The 22,162-nt window shown below is 41.3% G+C and overlaps 1 protein-coding gene across 1 annotated transcript in view; it reads left to right on the forward strand.

The window, feature by feature from the left end:
• Positions 1-14,728, forward strand: part of LOC147015228 (lysosomal proton-coupled steroid conjugate and bile acid symporter SLC46A3-like) — a 30,261-nt gene extending 15,533 nt beyond the window's left edge. The window contains exons 4-6 of the mRNA XM_085849786.1: positions 1,594-1,677; positions 2,103-2,259; positions 13,257-14,728. Coding sequence (XP_085705912.1) covers positions 1,594-1,677; positions 2,103-2,259; positions 13,257-13,356 — 341 coding nt within the window. The 3' untranslated portion in view covers positions 13,357-14,728. The remainder of the gene's footprint in view (positions 1-1,593; positions 1,678-2,102; positions 2,260-13,256) is intronic.
• Positions 14,729-22,162: the final 7,434 nt, after the last annotated feature.

Here is a 22,162-nt window from a genome sequence, read left to right on the forward strand (position 1 = left end):
GACCACCGACCTGTCGCCGATGGCAAAGCGATAGACTCGGTTTCAGTGTGGGATATTCCAATGAATTTGAAGGCCTTGATTTTCACGGCATCAAGCTGAGCAAGATGTGATGCAGGGGAGCTAGCCCAGAGCGGAGAGCAGTACTCCATCAAGCTGCAGATGAAAGCTTTGTAGGTGGATAGGAGTTCAGGTGTGCCAAGGAAGGACTTTTATATGATGGAGGATGCCCAGTCAGTGGTTGGCTTTGGAGGCCAACTTTGATATGTGGTTTTCCCAAAAAAGATCATGGCTCACAGTGAGACCCGGGAGTTTTAATGACTGAATTTTCTCAATAGGATTGTTAAGAAACTATATCGGAGGGTTTGCCAGATTATTTCAGACAGATAGTGAGAGTGTGAGTCATCTGGATTGAAAAACATATTCCAATTGTTTAATCAGCTTGTGATTTTTGTCAAGGTCCGAAAAGAAGGAAGAGGCTGCTGCCTGCCTATCTGAAGGGTGAGGGATGTCTTGGCAGAGGGTGGAGTCATCAGCAAAGAGATAAACAAGATTTTCCAGAGTCAGTGAGATCATTGATGAAGATTAGGAATATGAGGGGGCCTGGAACAATGCCTTGGGGCATTCCAGCCTTGAGAAGGAGAGGATATTAAATGATTCTGTTGAGCCACACGTTGGTTACCAGAGTGGAGGAAGTTAGTAACACAAGATTCTAGTTTGCCTTGGATGCCATCAGCAGAGAGTTTGGAGGGCAAGCTGGTATGCCAGACTGCATCAAAAGCATGAGATCTGTCCAGAGAGAAGGCCCTGATCTTGTCTGACATTGAGGGCCTCCAGCCATTGTTGGGAGGGGAGCAGCAGCACGCAGACGGACACGCAGACACATTTGGGCTTTGTGGAATGCAATGAGATTGCCTTCGGTCGGATTTGCCTTCCTGGCAGTGAATGCAAGTTGTTTCAAGGCAACTGCCTCACCACAAGATTTAGTGTACCATGGGTTTGAGGATGGATATGATAACAGAAGACGAGATGCAATTGATCTGTGCCTCAGGGAGAGCAAAGCAGGATTCTGTGCAAGAATTTCCAGGTTGAGTTGATATCAGGAGCAGCTGATATGGGAGACCATATATGAAGAGAGGCTGCTTGCAGTGCCTGCCAGTTTGCCTGAGTGATCTGCCAAACTCTCCAACGCTGCGGCTGTTCTCTGAGAATAGCCAGAGAGATGTTGACCTTCACAAGTACATGATGAGATGAACCAATTGTCAATTTTGCCTTGAAATTTTAAGCTGAAGTTGTTGTCGAGAGAATGTGGAGTGGAGCAGGTGTGGTTTTGATGTCTTGCCACCTGTGGCATAACTGTGTTGGTTGAATCGGGCTCTGGGATGTTTTCAAGATGAACATCTTTATTGAATGAAAATATGCAACTGTGAAAGATGAATTGGCAATAATGACAGAAACAATAACTGCTGAACTGATTAAAGTCACTTTCATTAAATTTGGATCATCATCCCATTCATTATCCTCATGCATTGCTCAAAATGTATCCTCCATATCTCTCCTCCTTTTGACCATATTTTGTTTCTTTTTCCATTCCAGTGAATATTCCAATGATGTTTGCGGTTATGCCAGCTCCGGTTCTACGCTCAATGCTTTCTAAGCTTGTAAACCCAAATGAACAAGGTATCCTTCATTTTCTTCACAAAACAATCTTGATATATATTTTTTTTCACTTTTGTAAGTGTCAAACAACTTTTATGTTAATTTTACTCTTTACTATCAAGGCTCATGGAAAATCTAGATTACAGAAACTGCAGGTGTCAGATCTCTAAATGGGTGGAGGGAATATGTAGACGACGATCATATCGGGGTGGGGGGGGGGGAGCGGGGCAGTTTGTGAGAATGGAAAAGCTCATGGGTAGATATGAAAGTAAATGTGATTTATTGATTGGTTGCCATTTTGAAGTACAGTGCTGTTGAAAAAGTTCTCAAAAACCATTACCAAAGAGTGTAAGTGAGTGGAATGTTTTGATTTGTGGAGGACAATCCTTTGTTTTTATTTTGTTTGGTAAGTCCTCCAAGATGTCTTGCTTTCCTGTGTTTTTCAGGTGCAGTGTTTTCTGCTGTAGCTTGTGGGGAAATGATCAGTAATCTGCTCGCCAGTGTCATCTTCAACAATGTCTATGCAGCCACGGTGTCTTGGTCACCAGGATTTTCCTTCCTGCTTGCGGCTGCTATCGTCGTATTCCCTTTGACGCTACTTGGGTATGACGAGGCAGTTGTAGAACTATAATAGCCATGGTCACTATCATTTCATAAGATGTTTGTTGAGGAGTAGACGATATCTCAACTTACGTAAAGAATATTCTTTCTTCATCATAATAGTTTTGATTATACGATGTACAAAGGTAAAGGGTAGGTTACATGAAATTGCATGAATTTTTAAGTTTTCTGAAAACTACTGTCGTCAAATTTAGAAGGCTGAGCAACACTAAGAGGTTAGGCACTCAGAATTGAGAGCTCTTTCGTGAGCAGTATCTACTTTGAATCCATCTTTGAGTCCAGGACCTGAAGTTGAACAAATCCGAGACACTGACTTGAAAAGCTAAAACTAGATCTTGGATGATGGTGACTTTGAAGAGAACTCACCTTGAGGAGGTCTTCAATTTGGCAAGGTCACAAGCAATCCAGTAGTTTTCCTGAAAAGTCATCCAAGTCTGCACAAAATAATTTCCATTTGCACTCATCTCTTATTCAGAAGTTTGATCGTTTCACACTCTTTGAAGATTTAGAAGATGGGATATGGCCAATTTCCAAATTCCTGCCCAAACTAGTCGAACATCAGACCTGGCCTGCCAGTTTGTGAAGACCCGGGCCAAGCTTCCCCTGGCCAACCCCATAAAAAAGGTGGGATAATGGTGGCCATTAAAGAAGAAAGAGAAGACTCTCTTGGAAAGTATACTGGATAATTTACGAACCTGCTGTAAATGCTTCAGCTCACATTAAGGTATCTTTTGTTGTTTTATCAGACTCATGTAGTGATTCACCTTGTTGCACATGATGCACATTGCAGGTAGGACAACTGCTCTGGCATGAAGGCTCGATCGTGGATATCATTTTTTGCATGGGCTTTGCTTGGGATGAAGTAGCGCAGCAGAACTCGACCACTCAACTCTGACGCCTCAAACTAGGAGGAGGTGGACAGCAGCTTCCTCTTCAGTCTGTTTTTCTCACCAAGTTTGATCAGACACTTAATAAAATGCCGATAACTGGTGGTAAGGAAAACCTTCTTCGGCAGGAATCTCACTGTACAGTACCAAGCTTTAACGAGATGCTCATGATCTTTTGCAATTACGTCATGCCAAGCAGCGGCCATTCCGAACCACTTCTTCAAACGTTCGTGGTATTTACTCCATCGAAGAGGAGTAAATGGGTCAACAAGGTCCTTTAAAATATTTTTGCAGTGCATAAAGCACTTGATCCAATGAGGATATTGTGGTCGACGTGACGATTGACTCGGCTCCATGATCATGCACATCATGTGACACAAACTATCGCACTGATTGGTGAATATTCCAAAAGTAGTGTGCAATTCATGCTTCATTGTGGAGAAATAGTCCAACCTTCAAGCTTGCGAAACATCTAATCTGGAAGGAATCAAGCGTTAAACTTCCAGTGCATGCTCGATCTTATCTTGTTCTCTGAATACCAGTATTTATATTTTAGACCTTCTGACTGCGGAATGAAACTGCACGATACATTATCTCAGCTTGTGGTATATCTGTTGATGAAAAGATCTGTTTTTGCACGCTTCTAGTGAATGGGTTGTTATGGGTGCTGACTTCCATGCATGAAGTTTGGCACATACTTGCATTAAGTATGCACCAAAAGAAGAATGATACGTGAAGAAGCAGGAGCAGGAGGATAGCATTTGAAAATATGGACACTGATGCAACAGGCAAAGCTGGACAGAAAATCCTCTTCTAAAGAGCGAAATGCAGAATGTCCAATCTGCAGTTTGTACATGTTCAGATGGACACAAAGAAGGATGGTTTGGGTATATGATATTTGGAGGCAGACACGAAGTTGACACATTCTGTTTTGTTTTGAACAGTCTTTGATGAGGCCTTTTGAGGTCGGTGAGGAATAGATGAGGAACATACTCGTACACCAGAGACAGACTTGAAAAAGCAGCACCATAATTTTGAGGAACGATACTGGTTGAAAAATTAAGCATTGGGCTTGGTAATATTATTTTCTGGCTTGCCTCAGGATGGACACAAACTCATGAGGCTCAGAGTGACTGAAAATTGAACCGAGGTGGATTAGCCTTCCATGTTGAGAAAGCAAGCAGCTTTCTTTCCACAACCTCGTCACATGATTCGGTATACCAGGGCCAAGAAAATGGAAAAAATAGCCACCGTTGGGATGGGATATATATATATATATATATGAATATTTGAAAGTTTTCCCACGTGGAGTCGATTGCATATGCAATGGACCTGTCGGCTCAATCGTTATATGAGAGGGCAGATTGCAGTCTCTGTCAGTTGACCTAAATACACTAGAGCCTGATGCTGCAAGATTCTGTCGCTCTCTAACAATAGCCAGAGATATGGGATTTGACAAGAACATGGGCTGAGGAGGAATACGAGTGGTTGGATGGAAATTTTGTCATGAACGGATATACAAATGGGGATTTACAATCACCAGAATTGCAGTTTGCATGCAAAGATCACAGATTAGATCAGGCTGATGGAATTGCAGGAGTTTGCAGTAACACTGGGAGTTGTTGATGAGCCGACACCAAACGAGCTTGCATTTGTGGCAGGTGAAGTCACCACAAATTAAAAAGCGTGTTACTTGTTGAGTCAGATGGAGAGGCAAACATTGAGTTATTATTTGGTGAATGCAACATTACACAGATAAACAGTTGGTGTTGCAGAGGAATGCACAGGCAGACATAGGTATTCCAGTGGTCTCTTTGAGATAAGCTTGGATAAGTGGACATTGAGGAATTTAATTCCTGACAAACAGCAGCACCAGAACAGTTGAAGTACCTGTTGAAATGGATGAGAAAGCCAGGTAGAGCCACAGATGATCAGCCATTGGACCAGTTCTTTATGAAAAGAGTAGAGCATCTGCCTGCCAGAACATCAGTGGTTAGTCAGGTCAATTGAATAACCACCATTCTGTGGTGCTTGGGAAGTTTTATCTGAAGATAATCAGCGAGAAAGTAATCTCAAATGGGACATGATCTGAGAACGCTGCAGGATCAGAAGAAGAACAAGTGAGACAAGAGGGTGAGTTGGAGGTCACTGTTGTATCGTAAAATACTCCAAGAATGAGAAATTCAATATTCTCCAATGGGTTTTATTCAACCGAACATCGGAACATAACAAGCTTTGCACTGCACACCTCCTCACCTCTCACCCCAAACTCCTTTTCTCCTCGTCACCCCCTATAGCGTCCAGTTTTCGCACAACACCACATTCCCCTTTCTTTCACCACTAACCTGACCTGACCTCAGGTCAGGTAAGGTCAGATTAGATCTGTGACTTGCTGCAGGTACCATGTAAACCTGTGCTAACCTGTTGTCGGCGACTAAACTGTCTCCCCCACCAAGTTTCTTGGTGAGGAGGGTGTATGACGTGGACCCCGAGCAGGATTAAAAAAAAAAACCTGTCAAAGGGTGGAGGAGCTCTTTGTGAGCCAATGGCCATCCATATCTAGTGCCCAACTGTCTGCAGAGTTGGGTAACTTTTTATTAGGAGGTTGGTGGCAGGATTTGCACTCCAGCCACCATAAAACCTTCATTCCACAAAACATACGAAAAGCACAGAAAAAATCTGAAAACCCACTGTGTGGGAGTACATCCTGTGCAGCTGCCCTTCACAGGGCAGGTCACCGGATGACGAGGTTGGGGCAAAGCATTCGGGACCCCCAATCTTTGATAATATGAGGGAAACCACGGGGTAACCTTCCCGGGTCAGAATGCGGTAATGTGTGTTGGGGTCGTGCTGAGGGGTCTTCCACTAGATGACGGTCTCTTTGGGTTAATCTGAGGCGGTCCCTTCGGGTGGATGCTGCTGTCTTGTCTGTGCCCGTTTGTGGAGAGGATGTTGAGGTTGTGGAGAGATTCACTTACCTTGGTAGTGATATCCATGTCTCTGCTGACTGTGAGCCAGAGGTCAATTACTTCTGCCACCGAATGTGAAGGAGGTTATGTTTTCACCCCTTTCTTGGTTTGTCTGTTTATGTGCAGGATATCTCAAAAAGTTGTGGACGGATCCAGATGAAATTTTTTTGGACAGGTTGGGGGTGTGTGACAAGGAAAAACTGATTCATTTTTGGGGAAGAGCTGGATCCAGATCCGACAACTTGACTTTTGAAATTGATTTAAAGTGACAAAAATGATATGTAGCATGATATCTCAAAAAGTTGTGGACGGATTCAGATGAAACTTGGTGGATACATTGGGCATGTGAACACGACAAATTTATTCGATTTTCATGAAGATCCGAATCCGGATCTGGATACGGGAATTATTTAATCTTTAAAGTGATTCTTCATGATTCAGAGATGGGGCTAAAAACGATATATAGCATGATATTTCGAAAATTGTAATGAGCCTGATATGTTCCTATTGATCAGGCATTACGTCACGGAGTTGTATGCATTACCAAGTGCCCTTCTAGTTGAATCTGTTTCTGGTGTATGTTCTCCCTCCATACCCTCCCTTACCTCGAATGGCTGCACAGCTGACTGCAAGTAACAAGGCTGAATGTCTAAACTCTGTTTGCTTCTACATCTTGTGTCCCAAACCCATCGCTTTCTGTACCCACCTTACCCAGTCGCACCCAGGTTTTCCTGGACTCTGTGTCCTTTTCTCCTGACAAGGTGGAGATTTTGCTGTCAAACCTCGACTGATTCTGCAACTGGTCCAGACGGCATCAGCCCTCGTGTCCTCAAGACCTGCTCTGCAGCTCTTACTCGCCTTCTCTCTGTTCTAATCACCCTGTCATTTGCTCAAGGACATCTGCCATCTGCTTAGAAATGAACAAGCATTACCGCTCTGCAAAAAAACGTGCAAAAACGGATCCCTGAAACTACAGACCAATCGGCCTGCTCCCAATCATCATAAAGGCTATGGAATTCATCATAGATTCTGACATCAAATCCTTCGTCTTCTCAAATGGCTTGATTTTAGACCAGGTCACTCGACCCTGGACATGCTGCTTCTGCTTTCCCAACAATGGATGGAGGCCCTCAGTGCCAGACATGAGATCAGAGCCATCTCCTGAGACATATCGTGAGCTTTCCATGTAGTCTGGCATCCTGCACTGCTCACCAAAGTCTGTTCTTATGGTATCCAAGGCAATCTCCACTCATAGCCAGTGGACCTCCTCTCCTGTTGCAGTCAATATGTGGCTTTTGATGGCTCTCTCTCATCTCCTCTCCCTGTCCAGTCTGGAGTTCCTTAAGGCGGAGTTCTCCGTCCTGTGCTTTTTCTGGTTTTCTTCAATGATATCTCTGACTCTCTGGAAAATTATCTTTATCTCTTTGCTGATGACTCCACACTCTGTCGTACCATCTTTCATTCCACTGACTGACAGGCAGCAGCCTCTTCACTCTCTGCAAACCTGGATAAAATCACAACCTTGTCAAACACTTGGAACATGTCTTTCAATCCTGACAAATCTGACATCTGAAACTCCCCCAATCTACTTTTTCAACAATCCCCTTGAAGAGTTCCTTTCCTTCAAGCTTTTGAGCCTCACTATCTGCCACGATCTTTCTAGGGAAAGCCACATCTCCAAGCTGGCCTCCAAAGCCAGTCACTGACTGGGCATCTCATGTCGTGCAAAATCCTTCCTTGGTACACTTGAGCTTCTAACCACTTACAAAACTTTTTTCCACAGCCTGATGGAGTGCTGCTCACCCCTCTGGGGTGGTGCTCCTTCATCACACCGAGCTCAGCTTCACTCTTATCTGTGGAAACCAAGGCTTTTCGGATCATTGGTATCTGCTGCGATGAAGCTGAGTCTTTGCGTCTCTCACCGCAAGCAGGTCGGTGGTCTTTGTCTTCTCCCATCTCCTCCCTGGCCTTGCACCCCCCCCCACGCTGTCTGTGCTTTATCCCCTCCCCTATATTTCTGCAGAGCTTTCAAGGTCCTCCAAAAAAAAAATCCCTTCTTGTGTAACTCTCACGAATCACTGCTCGCCTTCACTCTTTCATTCCTCTTTTTTTTTCCCATCTCGAGAACAAACTCCCACACTCTTCAATCCCACCCCTCCCTCCATGTCTTCAAAATAGCTGTTCACCACCATCTCATATCTTCCCCCATCCAAAATCTTTCTTTTCTACCCCTGCTAATCCACCCCAAACCCACCTCCTTCAAATTCCCTGTTTTTCCTTCCTGTAGTACCATCTTGTTTATCCCATGTACCCCGCCCCATCCTGCGCCCTTCCACAGATCTCCTCTTGTCTCTGTTCCGCACCATTTTGTGCTTCCTTTTCCCGCCCCTCTTGTCTCCTGCCTTGTGAAATGTTCTGTGTGTTTGCTGTTACACGAGCATCAGTGTGGTATTTAAAAAAACAAAAAAACAAGCAGTCATAGACTGGTACTTAGGAAATCGTCAACTTGACCTCTGACCTTGTTCAATAAAAGCTGTCTCGAGAGAAGGTGGCGACGCAAACCAGAAGTTTCTACGATGATTCTGTACAAAACCATCAACAACCGAATGTTTGACCTCACTGTGACCTTGACATTTGACCAAAATCTAATCAGCGCTAGCCATCACCCTCCTGAATCACGTGTTGTAATTTGACATTGGTAGCTTCTTCCATTCTCGAGTTATCGTGCCAACAAACAAACAAACAAACTAAAAAAACAAGCAGTCATAGACTGGTACTGACGAAATCGTCAACTTGACCTCTGACCTTGTCTCATAAAAGTTGTCTCTTTAGAAGGTAGCGACGCAAACCAGAGGTTTCTACGATGATTCTGTACCAAACCATCAAAAATTGAATGTTTTGGATGTTTGACCTCACTGTGACCTTGACCTTTGACCGATTTTGACCAAAATCTAATCAGCGCTAGCCACCACCCTCCTGAATTACGTGGTGTAATTTGACATTGGAAGCTTCTTCCGTTCTCGAGTTATCGTGCCTGCAAACTAACAAACAAACAAACAGAAACGGAAGGCATCAATATACTTACGAAATCTCTAGATTTCGTAAGTAACAAACATACAAGCAGTCATAGACTGGTACTTTCGAAATCGTCAACTTGACCTCTGACCTTGTCTAATAAAAGCTGTCTCGAGAGAAGGTAGCGACGCAAACCAGAAGTTTCTATGATGATTCTGTCCCAAACCATCAAAAATCGAATGTTTTGGATGTTTGACCTCACTGTGACCTTGACCTTTGACCGATTTTGACCAAAATCTAATCAGCGCTAGCCACCACCCTCCTGAATTACGTGGTGTAATTTGACATTGGAAGCTTCTTCCGTTCTCGAGTTATCGTGCCTGCAAACTAACAAACAAACAAACAGAAACGGAAGGCATCAATATACTTACGAAATCTCTAGATTTCGTAAGTAACAAACATACAAGCAGTCATAGACTGGTACTTTCGAAATCGTCAACTTGACCTCTGACCTTGTCTAATAAAAGCTGTCTCGAGAGAAGGTAGCGACGCAAACCAGAAGTTTCTATGATGATTCTGTCCCAAACCATCAAAAATCAAATGTTTTGGATGTTTGACCTCACTGTGACCTTGACCTTTGACCGATTTTGACCAAAATCTAATCAGCGCTAGCCAGCACCCTCCTGAATCATGTGGTGTAATTTGACATTGGTAGCTTCTTCCGTTCTCGAGTTATCGTGCCTACAAACAAACACACAAACAAGCAGTCATAGACTGGTACTTACGAAATCGTCAACTTGACCTCTGACCTTGTCTAATAAAAGCTGTCTCTTGAGAAGGTGGCGATGCAAACCAGAAGTTTCTACGATGATTCTGTCCCAAACCATCAAAAATCTAATGTTTTGGATGTTTGACCTCACTGTGACCTTGACCTTTGACCGATTTTGACCAAAATCTAATCAACACTAGCCACTACCCTCCTGAATCACGTGGCGTAATTTGACATTGGTAGCTTCTTCCGTTCTCGAGTTATCGTGCCAACAAACAAACAAACAAACTAAAAAAACAAGCAGTCATAGACTGGTACTTACGAAATCGTCAACTTGACCTCTGACCTTGTCTAATAAAAGCTGTCTCTTGAGAAGGTGGCGATGCAAACCAGAAGTTTCTACGATGATTCTGTCCCAAACCATCAAAAATCTAATGTTTTGGATGTTTGACCTCACTGTGACCTTGACCTTTGACCGATTTTGACCAAAATCTAATCAACACTAGCCACTACCCTCCTGAATCACGTGGCGTAATTTGACATTGGTAGCTTCTTCCGTTCTCGAGTTATCGTGCCTCCAAACAAACAAACAAACACAAACAAACAAACGGAAGTCATCAATATACTTACGAAATCTTTAGATTTCGTAAGTAACAAACAAACAAGCAGTCACAGACTGGTACTTACGAAATCGTCAACTTGACCTGTGACCTTGTCTTATAAAAGCTGTCTCTCGAGAAGGTAGCAACGCAAACCAGAAGTTTCTACGATGATTCTGTACCAAACCATCAAAAATCGTAACGTCGACTGAAGCAAAAAATCTCCATTTCTCCACGCAATTATTTTCTTTTCTTTTATCAAAGTCACAAAACCATAATATTCGGCCATCCCCCAACAATCTTTTCATAATCCGACGGCTTAGCGAGTCAGGCATGCGACGATAACCTTTATTGGGATAAAAAAATGACTTTTAAACACCATCTTTATCGAAAACAGTCAGCGCGCACACACAAAACCTTTATGTGGTCAACGCCGCCTCTGCTCAAGTGCACTGCACCATGTGACGAGCCGTGACGCGTCGAGTGAAATATTTTTTATACAATCTTAAAACGTCTCCAAAACATCCGATTTTTAACTGAATTTCGACAACAGTTTTAAGCGTCCTAAGTGAACACAAAAACAAAAGACAAAATTAAAATCGAAGTTAAAACAAACTCGTAACGTCGAGCGAAGCAAAAATACTCCATTTCTCCACATTAATTTACGGAATTATGTTTGACCTCAGTGACCTTGAACTTTGACCGATTTTGACCAAAATCAAATCAGCACTCGCCATCACCCTCCTGAATCACGTGGTGTAATTTAACATTAGTAGCTTCTTCCGTTCTCGAGTTATCGTGCCTACAAACAAACACACAAACAAACGGAAGTCATCAATATACTTCCAAAATCTTTAGATTTCGTAGGCAAACAAACAGCGGACGGAAGTCATCAATATACTTACGAAATCTTTAGATTTCATAAGTAAAAAAAAAACCACAAAGGTCCTTCAATGGCCAACTTCTTCCGACTCAGAAAGCTGTAAGCATCACTCTTATCAATAAGAAAACTTTCCAAAACAGATTCTCTCCACAACAGACCTTTTCGCCTTTTCTGCTTCGTGGAAACCAAGGCATGATATCGGGCATGATATCTTCTCGAACTTGCTCATCTCTGACAACCAGTTTGGCTTCTGACATTGCCATTCCAACTTGGATATGTTGCTCCTTTCGCCTTTTCTGCTTCGTTAGCAAAGTAGTGGATTTCTATTATTGCAGCTGACCTCGGGCATGATATCTTCTCGAACTTGCTCATCTCTGACAACCAGTTTGGCTTCTGACATTGCCATTCCAACTTGGATATGTTGCTCCTTTGATACAGCAGCAGTTGATGGATGATATTAACCACAAGCAACAGTTTAGGAAGTTCTCTCTGGATAGCTCCAAAGTTTTTCTGACTATCCTGCATCCAGCTTTGATTTCCAAGTTGTCTTCATGTGGTATTCAGGACTCGTGCTCAAGTGGTTGTCTGATTTCCTCTGCAAGTCGAAACAGCAGGTGGCCCTTGATTTTTCTCCTTTCCCATTAAGCTGGTGTTCCACAAAGCCGCATCTTCGGACCGACATTATTCATTTGACAAGGAACTTTGTTGCAGGAGGAGGTCATTCGGCGAATCATGCCTGTGCTACACCAACATTAGATACCATCACCCATCCACGCAAAAATTAGAAGTCCTGGCAATGTCTCCGTACCCCTCTATGTCCAATTTATCGAGGTACCTATCTAATTTCAACTTAAACTTATCTTGTTTTTCTCCTGCCACTACCTTACGAGGGAGATTATTCTGTGCATTAACTACTATCCGAGTGAAAGACCCTTGCCTTGTTACTGTCATCACTCTCCTCTTCTTTATTCTTAGGCTACAGCCCCTGTTCCTTTCACGGCTTGTTCTGCTGAAAAACTCTTGAATTTTTGAAAAACTGAAGTCAATTCTTGCAGAATTTTTTTCTATAAGGCTCACTTGCTTGCACGTACATGGGTTTTGAGGGTTGTGGAGTAGCGGCTGAAACCCGAATCCTGTCCAGGTTCCTCCTGATGACTTCATCTTTGCTTTTTAAATCTTTGAGTTTCTTCTTGGTCTTCCGTTTGATTATCTTCTTTACCCTTCATTATCTTAAACATCTCAATCAAATTCCCTTGTAATCACCTCCCTTCTAATTTCAGCTGCTCCTCATAGGATGGTCCATCTAGCTCGGGATAAATCTTGTAGGCCTCTGCTGAACCCTCGACAGCAGCTGTCTTTCCTCAGATCTGGTGACTAAATTACACCAAATTTCAAGATTAGCCCCCCCCCCTCCCATATCCTATGGTAGTTTGTGAGCCAGATACCTCTTTTTTTTATTCAGCTCCTCCATGAGCATGGAGCCTTTTTCACAAATGTGCTGAAATAAGGCTGTCACATAATAAGGAAGATGTCACACTTCAACTTATTCACATGTTTCTTTCACATTTTTTGCTGTAAAATTGTTGAATATGGAGATGGATGCACATCAAAAGAGAACAAATTGAGTTATGGGACGGGCTAGATATAGATCGGTTGGAGTTGCATCACATGACTCCCACTTCAATGACAGGTTTGGTGAGGTTTCTGTGATTTATTGTTGATGATCTTAAAACAAGTATTTGACACTAGTGTCTGCAACTATTGTGGTTAATATGACCTTAAATTGTATATTGATGCATTTTCTCACCAAACATGACATAATGTTTTTTATTTATTTAATTTTTGTGATGTGTGCAGGATTTTGTGGTTTATGAACCGTTCGGACACATCGCAGCAAAGACTTATACTTCCGGCAGATAAGGAACCATTGCACTACGGCAGCATTCAGAGCACCTGATGAACAAGGGAAATGACGTGTGTGTGCGCGTGCCCCTCAATGTGGACATGACAATTACATAGAGGTCTTTAGTAAAATTGTATATGAAAATGTATTTTCTGTTTGCAAGCCAATTGCTTAATGGAATCAACCAAAGAAAATGAAGATACATTCTGCTGTGTTTTTGTTGTGCCTTTCATTTGTAAATTTGCTTTTTCAGCTCCACATGGCATTTTAATTGGGATTCAAAACACTGATTTTACATTTACGGGTATTGTCATTTGCATTATTCACTGTCTCTTTTTTTTTTTTCATCAATGTTGTTTTTTGTGAGTTGTATGTATAAATGGTGTGTTGACATTTCACATTATTTTTGTGCATGATTATGGTAGGTGGGAAACACTGGTCTGTTTTAATGTTTCATCTCAAATTGTATTGGTGATAATAAATGATTGTGTAATGTTTGCAGAGTTGAGTTCCATATTTTAAATGTGGAACAGGCTATAATGTTGGTGTTAATCTTTGATCTATCGTTTGGGTTAATTAAAACACCCCTTTTGAAGATAATTAACTGCCTTATTTAATAATATCCTTTTGTGATCTTTGGCTACCTCACTCTCTGGGGTCTTAAGGCGTATCCTGGGGTCTGAAACCGCTATATTTATTTTTTTTGGCCTGCTCAACCATGTCCTAACTCGGAACAGGCCGCAACATTTTCTTAACTATAAAGTTTGTTTGTTGGTTTTTTTTTCTTTTTTTCCTCCACTTTCCTCGTATTATCGAATGCCTGTGCATCATTGCTACGAATTTCCGTATGCATCACTTTTGTAAGTGCTATCTATAGTTTTCAAATTCGGAGTTTGGAGCGATTTCATGCATTATATAATGCAATTTTCCACGATCTATTCACGGACTAATTAAAGTATATCACTGAAATATTATTTCGGCTTTGAAAATCGGATATCGTCGGACTAAAGTGTCGAAATCTGAAAATTTGAAGAAATAACGAGTCTTATAACGAGTCTTATAACAAAGCCGATATGCCTATTTACTTTAACCCTCAACGGCATACCTGGGGTCAATTTGACCCAACATGCAGGTTTTTTGTGTGTAAAAAAAAAAAAATAATATTAGCCGATATCAGCCCATGGTCTCTGTTTATCCTCACTCCATATATGTATGTTATTGCTGTAAAATTTAGTGAATATAGGGTAATACATATGGGAGATATTTGCAGGAGAAAATAGTGGGGTCTTTATGACCCACGCTGGGAGAACTCCCAAAAAACATTTACATTCATAACTATGAACACTTTATCCCATTTTCTTTTCTGGAATTATTATTTCTCAAAGAACAATAAAGGTGTTTCCCAATTGTTTTCATACTATTATAATCTGTATCATTCTGTGACAAAAAGGGGATTGGAATGGTTCTGGGAATTGCTCATTCCTGGAAATGGGATATTCCAGAAATCGAAACTGCAGTTCATAACGCTAGTGTATTTGCATTTTCCTTCAAACCATGGCCAACCAACGGAGAGCACGGTATTCTGTTGCTGATGATCTTAGACAAATATTAGAAGATGAAAGTGACAGTGAGTCTTTATCTGATCCAAGCGATGATTCCTACATGCCAGATCAGGCTGCAGTCCGTGATACATCAGATGAAGATCAGGTTTCTGACATTGATGAACAGCCAGATGAAATATCTGCTGATTCCGGACATTCTTACAATCAGTTTGATAATGAGAATGCTCAGCAAGGCCAGGCCATAGCAGAAAGGCCACATGGTCGAGGTCGTAAATACCTCAAGCAGTTGGCATACGGTCTCACCAACGACTGGATTGACTTGACACTCAGAATGTTCATGTTCTCCAGCCGGCTGTAGTGACCGCATTACATCAACTTGGAAAGGTTGCTGCAGCAATCCAGAGACCATGCCAGGCTAGAAGTCCTGCCAGGAAACGATGCCAATTATGCAGAAGGCCACAGGACAATAAGACCTCAACTGTCTGCTCAAATTGCAACAAATATGTTTGTGGTACTCATTCAACCACTGTTACTACTTGTACAAATTGTGAAGCGTAACTAGAACAATGAACCTCATAAATCGAGACACTACAATGAAAAATGACTCATATTTCTTTCATTATTATGGAAACTGCCATATTTTAATTTTGTATGTTATGCTGTTGCTGCTTTCTGTGTAAAAAGTTAATTAGTAAAATGTGTAGCCATTCGCACATTAATTTCTGATTGTTTTTGTTCCGGATATCACTAGATATTGAATACGTTTCATATGTATCATCAACTTCTCAATGTTTTACACTGTTTTGTACAAACTAGGTATGATATATTTGACAAATGTTGCAACATTTGGCTTGTGTATCGACCAAATCAATGACCATTTTGAATGGGGTCAAATTGATCCCAGGTGTGCCAATGTGTGAGTGTTGGTATGCGTGCCGTTGAGGGTTAAACAAGCACTGTTCTGGTCCCTCCTTCTCCATATATACACAAGAAAATGTGAAATTTCCAAAGCATTAAACTTATCTTTTTCTACTATTTGGAGAAATGTATTGAGTGAACAAAATTTTTTTGGGATATGTGCCAAAATTAACCAGCTTCAATGAGATAGTTTTCTTGAGTGCAACAAAAATAACTTTATTCAGTGCACAAATAAGAATTAACCAGTGGGATCCACACGCAGGCAGCTGCGCCTGGTTTCTCCATGGGGACTCCATGGAGTTCGGAAGGCAAAATAAAAATTAAATTGAAAAAAACGAATGATAAACATAACGTGAGGATTAAGGTGAGTGAAGCAATGGATGAGGGTGAGTAAAGCAACTTTGAAAAATTTCCACTCAATTTAATTTATTTATTTATTTTCCCTGTTAGAAATGCATTTCCCCTTTAATCCATCCTTTAATCCAAAATCAATGGGATTTTGAAGTTCCATTTAAACGATGTTTTCCAGGAACACATCAATAACTTAAATACGTGTGTGTGTGTGTGTGTGTGTGTTATAACATTATCTTTGACTCTCCCTCACTTTCCCCTGTTGAAAATTTCCTCTTTAAGCATTTGTAATTGGTGTGAATGAATAAAGACATTGTTTCTTACTCATAAAATATTATTTGAACTTGGGTAAAATGCTGCAGTTGAGAGGATTCCCTTGTAAGCATGGTTAACCATGTATCCTGGTACATTTTCTTTCTGTAAAGTGTAAAACGTACATCTGCCTTCTGCTGATAGCAATTTGTCATTTTTTGATTAAAACTATGTAACAACCTGGAAATGTTGCATATGTTCCAGGAAGACTTGAGTATATTGATTAGTACATGATTAAACATAACTTTAGATATTTCTTATTGACTTTACAAATTTAATGAATATAATGCATGGCTTTTTGTAGATGCATTGTAAAATCTGCCGAGGTTCTGTGAGCAGTGCCAGTTCATGTAATGTTCTTTATCAATGCTGAGAACATGCCGAAGTAATGATTCACTCCCTTGATCTGTGAAACTGTCAGTACCACCAAACTCTGTGGAACCTTGAAGGTGCTCTTTTCTGATTGGCTGAACTTGGGCCTTGCCGACATTGGTACTTCTGCCACCAAAGGTGAAGGTGGTTATGTTTTCACCCCTTTCTGTCTGTCTGTGTACAGGATGTTTTAAAGTTGTGGACTGATCCGGATGAAACTTGGTGGACAGATTTGCCGAGTGACCCCGACGAATTGATTAGATCTTGGTGAAAATCCGGATCTGACCACGAGAGTTTTTGAAAGTGATTCTTCACCATTGAGAGACAGGGCCAAAAACGATATATAGCACGATATCTCAAAAATTTGTGGACGGATTCGGGTGAAACTTGGTGGACATGTTGAGGGTGTGACCACGACAAATTTATTCGACTTTGAAGATACGGATCATACGACTAGAATTTCTTAAGTAATTCTTCACCTTTGAGAGATCGGGCTCAAAAACGATATATAGCATGATATTTAAAAAAAATATATTGGGCCAGATATGTTCTCGTGGATCAGGCATGATGGGGCAGAGGGTACGCGCTCCACCGTGTGCCCTTCTAGTTAACCTCCGCCATCGTAGATGGACGGAGGTTACTGTTTTCACCCCTGTCTTTGTTTGTTTGTTTGTGAACAGTATTACGGAAAAAAACTCCTCGACGAAACTTGGTGGGGGGATTAGTTATGGTCCAAGGATCATGCCATTAGATTTTGGACTTGGTCTAAAGTCTAATATGGCCGCTATGGCGGCCATTTTGAAAAAATATTTGAGTTTTTGTTTTTGCATTTCTACATGTTTTAAGTGATTTCCAAACCAAAACAAAAAAAAAATGTAGGAGAAAAAAAAACGGAAAATTTTGCAACTTTTTTTTTCCAAAAAATTTCGATTTTATTTTAAAAATATTTGAATTTTTTTTTTGCATTTCTACATGTTAGAAGTGATTTCCAACAAAAAACATGCCAAAATTATAATTGCGGCTGATTTTGGAACTTCAGGTGGATATACCCACATAAAATCAATTTCTGTCTGAAGGAATCTAGTTATGACGAATTAATTAAGTATGTAAAAGGGAAAGTTGCAAACTATAACTCTGTGAGCACTGTTGACGTCAAATTGAATGAATAGGATATCAGGTTCACTTGAGTGACCGAGCAGTATTGGCGGCGGAGGTTTTGCACTCTACCGAGTGCTCCCCTCTAGTTTTGACTGTTTTCACTCCTTTCCCAGTAACAGAAAGCAGTTTTTATAATTTCGAACTATGGGAATAGTTACTCTTTCGAAGATGAAAAGCTATTTCTCTTTTATCCTGCTTGTTCAATCATTTCCCCCACTCGTCTCCACACGATATATAAGACGGGTTAGCGTTTTTCCTTTGAGAGCGTTTCATTGCTATATTTGTATTAAATATTCTCCTTTGTATGCTGAACCTGTGTGAAAATTGAGTTAATTTCTTCCACAATTTGGCACCTCAGATGAGACCAAAAATCTTGGAAAAGCTGGGAATTGAATGATTGCACCCTGTGGCATAATCGCAATAAAGTGGCCACGAACTAAGATGTTTACTCTTCAGATCGGATGCTACATCTCTCAACTAAAGGGGTAACGTGGTACTCCATTAATCGGAGAGGTATATAAAGGAAAACCTTTATTGATAGGCCTAAAATTAGGGGGTTAAAATTTCCCTAAAGGCCCAGTCACACCTTGACGTTTTAGCAAACAATGGCAACGTATTAAAATGTATGTAAAACGCTGGCTTACGTTGAACTTTTGACGTTTTGTTTTTAAAGATTCGGACGTATTCATAACGACTTGGTCTTATGCATAACGTATTAGTAATGGACACAGAACGTTTCGTTGTGTTATCGATAACTTATACCAACGAATGCTGAACCTGTTGTCGTCCTTCACAACCTATGCCCAACGATAGTCGAACTTAGACATAGCGCGCTGCACGCATCGCCGACGATGACGTGACGTTGCCTATTAAAAACCTGCCGCACAACGATTCAAATCATAACCGCCGCAGAAATAGAAGTGTCAACATCGCAGACACACCTTGGCGATCTTGCCAGCGTATGCCGACCTCTGAAAAATGTGTCTAAAACGCTGGCGCACGTCGAATACGGTATGGGTAAGTTTGGTATGCGTGAAGAGAACGCTAAAGTACGCTATCAAACGTCGTAGTAAGTGGAGTACATCTTGTAATTTTAAACATGTTGAAAATTTTACGACGTACTTGCCGTATGACACGCTCCGCATGCGATGGGAATAAGTTGTACGCACGATATGCGATCGTTGACACACATCGACACACGTTACTTGTAAGGTGCTCACAAGTTGAAACACGTTAAGGTAATGGTTAGTGTCAGTGTTCCAGACTCCCGGTTTTTTTTTTTTCTTCGGTATGACGGTGTTCAGTGTACAGTGCGGTTATGATTTAAATCGTTGAGCGGCAGCCTATTAATTATATTATATTATAACCGCACCAGAAATCGAAGTGTCAAAATCACCATCATTCCGAAGGAAGGAAGAAAAAAAAAAAACCTAAAAAAAAAACAAAAAAAAAAACAGGGAGTCTGGAACACTGACGCTAACCATTACTTTGATGTGTTTCGACGTATAAGCACCTTACAAGTAACGTGTGTCGATGTGTGTCAACGATCGCGTGACGTGATTACAACACATAACTCATAGGTTAGAAATAAGTTTCGGGTACGCTAAACATTACCTCGACGTGTTTCGACTTGAGTAACTTACAAGTAACGTGTGTCAACGATCGCGTGACGTGCCTACAACTTATGGCCAGCGTTATGCGGAACGTGTGAGTCATACGCTGGCATAAGTCTTAACATTTCAAGCATGGAAAATTTGAGGACAACCGAAAAGTACAACGTTTAAAGCCAGCGTACAACGACGTATGGCAGTGTTTTTCAGCGTGCTCTCAATGTTATCAAAACTTACCCATAACGTATTCGACGTGTACCAGCGTTTTAGACAAATTTTCCAAAAATCGGCATAAGCTGGCTAAAACGTCAAGGTGTGACTGGGCCTTAAGAAGGGGTTAAAGCCCACCTACAAAACAGGATAGAATCCTGTGCATTCAAATGGTTTAAGAAGTGGTTAAATTCCGCCGAAGAAAAAGGGATGAAGTCCCGACACGCTAAGAGGTTCGAGTCCTCAAGGAGGGAATGAGTGTAAGGAATAAGTGTTTGGAATGTTTGCAGAGTTGATTCTTTTTATTTTTTCTGTTTGTTCATTGTGCTTGCTGGTAGTCTGCTTGTTGTGAAACTGCATTGTTATTGTGTGAAGGTGTAATGGATTAGTGTATCCTATGTGATTGGAAATGTTATGCTTTGTGTTGGGGACATAATTTGGGTGTTCCAACCTGGAGGGGTAAATTGAGGTCAGCTGTAAAGCTGTGAAGAGCTGAATAAATTGATACTCAAAAGCTAAAGTGTGAAATTTATTGTTTTTTTTTTAAATCAGAAGTTGAAAGAACTGTGTGTTTGTTTGTCATAATTTGAAAGGTTAGAGCTCTTGTATATTTGTATTTGTATCTGATTTGCATTTGCATTGATTTGCATGTTGTACTAAGTGTTGTATTATTTGAGTTATTTACAGTGTGTATGTATGTATATCTATATTAATATTTCGGCACGCCCCTTTCTTTTTTCCACCATCAGATTTTTGTTACTGCATGAAATGAAACAAGATTTGGCACATATACTAAATGATATTATTGTCTTCCTAAAGAGGCCCCTCAAAATTCGTTTTGATGCATTTTCACAAACTCCAACGGATTCCATTCAAATTCGGTACGATTATGGCTTTTGGTCCAACTTAGGTCATTGGCGATAAATTTTTCCATAACACTTCCGATATTTGAAAAAATCGATAAATCGATATCCCTTATGGGATTTTCCATTCAAATCTACTCAAGTTTAAGGCCTATGGGGGACGCAAATTTCCACTTTGCCCCGGGCACTGTTTACCTCCGCTACGCCAAGCTGTTAGGGTTTGGGTTTGGGTTTGGGTTAGTGTTAGGGTTAGGGTTAGCGACCCTAACCCTAACAGCTAACCCTAACAGCTAACCGCTAACAGCTATTCAGGAAATTTGTAAGAAAGCCCGGGCAACACCAGGCTTTATTGCAAGCCCGAGCAACGCCAGGCATTACTACTAATATATATATATATATATATATATATATATATATATATATATATATATATATATATATATATATATATATATATATATATATATATATATATATATATATATTTTGTATCCCTGCTAAAGCGGGGGTTAGCCTTGTGGGCCCCATGCCAATCTTCTCTACTTTACCCTATTTTCTGCATCTCCCCTTCTTAATCCCCTTGCCCATATTTCTTCTTCCACCATCTTTAGCCAAGTTTTTCTCGGTCTTCCCCGTCCTCTACTTCCTACTACACTCATTTCCAACACTCCTCTCACCCAGTCACTTTCATCCTTCCTTAACACATGACCCAACCATCTCAACCTGTTTCTCTTCACAACATCCATCACAGGCTCATCATCTTCCGCCAGTCATCATTTGTCTTCCTCTCTCTCAACAATGCACCGCACATCCACCAAACCATTCGCATTTCGACCCTTTCCAGCCTTTGTTGCTGCTCAATGTTCAGTACCCATGTCTCACTCCCATAAAGTATCGCACTCCTCACACATGCAGCTTTTCCCTTTCCCTTCAGCTTCAACAACACTCCCCTCTTCGTCAGCACGCCACTCAGTTCCCGAAACTTCCATGCACATCTCACTCGAGTGACCATCGCAGAGTCTGATCCACCTGCTCCATTCAGCATGTCTCTGAGATGGCAAAATGTTTTCACGCCTTCCATCTTCACGCCACCTCCACGATCCAACTCAACAATTCCTTCATCTGCTGCTCCCTCGATGCACACCTTACACTTGAATGTAGCTGCCACACTGGTTAATGACCCTCTCACCCCACTACATTTTCGATGAACCCATTCAGCACACATTGTACACTGAATGGAGTTCACTCCAACACCCTTCCTGCACACAGCACACGGTCACTTCCCAGTCCTTTCCACCTCACCACATGCTTTACCACTTGCCATCACCTTCGTCTTTCCGATATTCACCTTCAAACCTTTTGCCTCCATACATTCCTTCCACTTGTTCATCTTCTCCTTCAGTACATCCATACTCTCTGCAATCAACACCAGATCATCTGCATACAGCAGCTCCCACGGTAAACCCTCCTTTACCCTCCGAACCAACACCTCCATCACAACTAC

This window comes from Eptatretus burgeri, chromosome 12 (genome assembly GCF_056783735.1).
Source record: "Eptatretus burgeri isolate ZD-2024b chromosome 12, Ebu_testis_v1, whole genome shotgun sequence".
Lineage (NCBI taxonomy): Eukaryota > Metazoa > Chordata > Myxini > Myxiniformes > Myxinidae > Eptatretus > Eptatretus burgeri.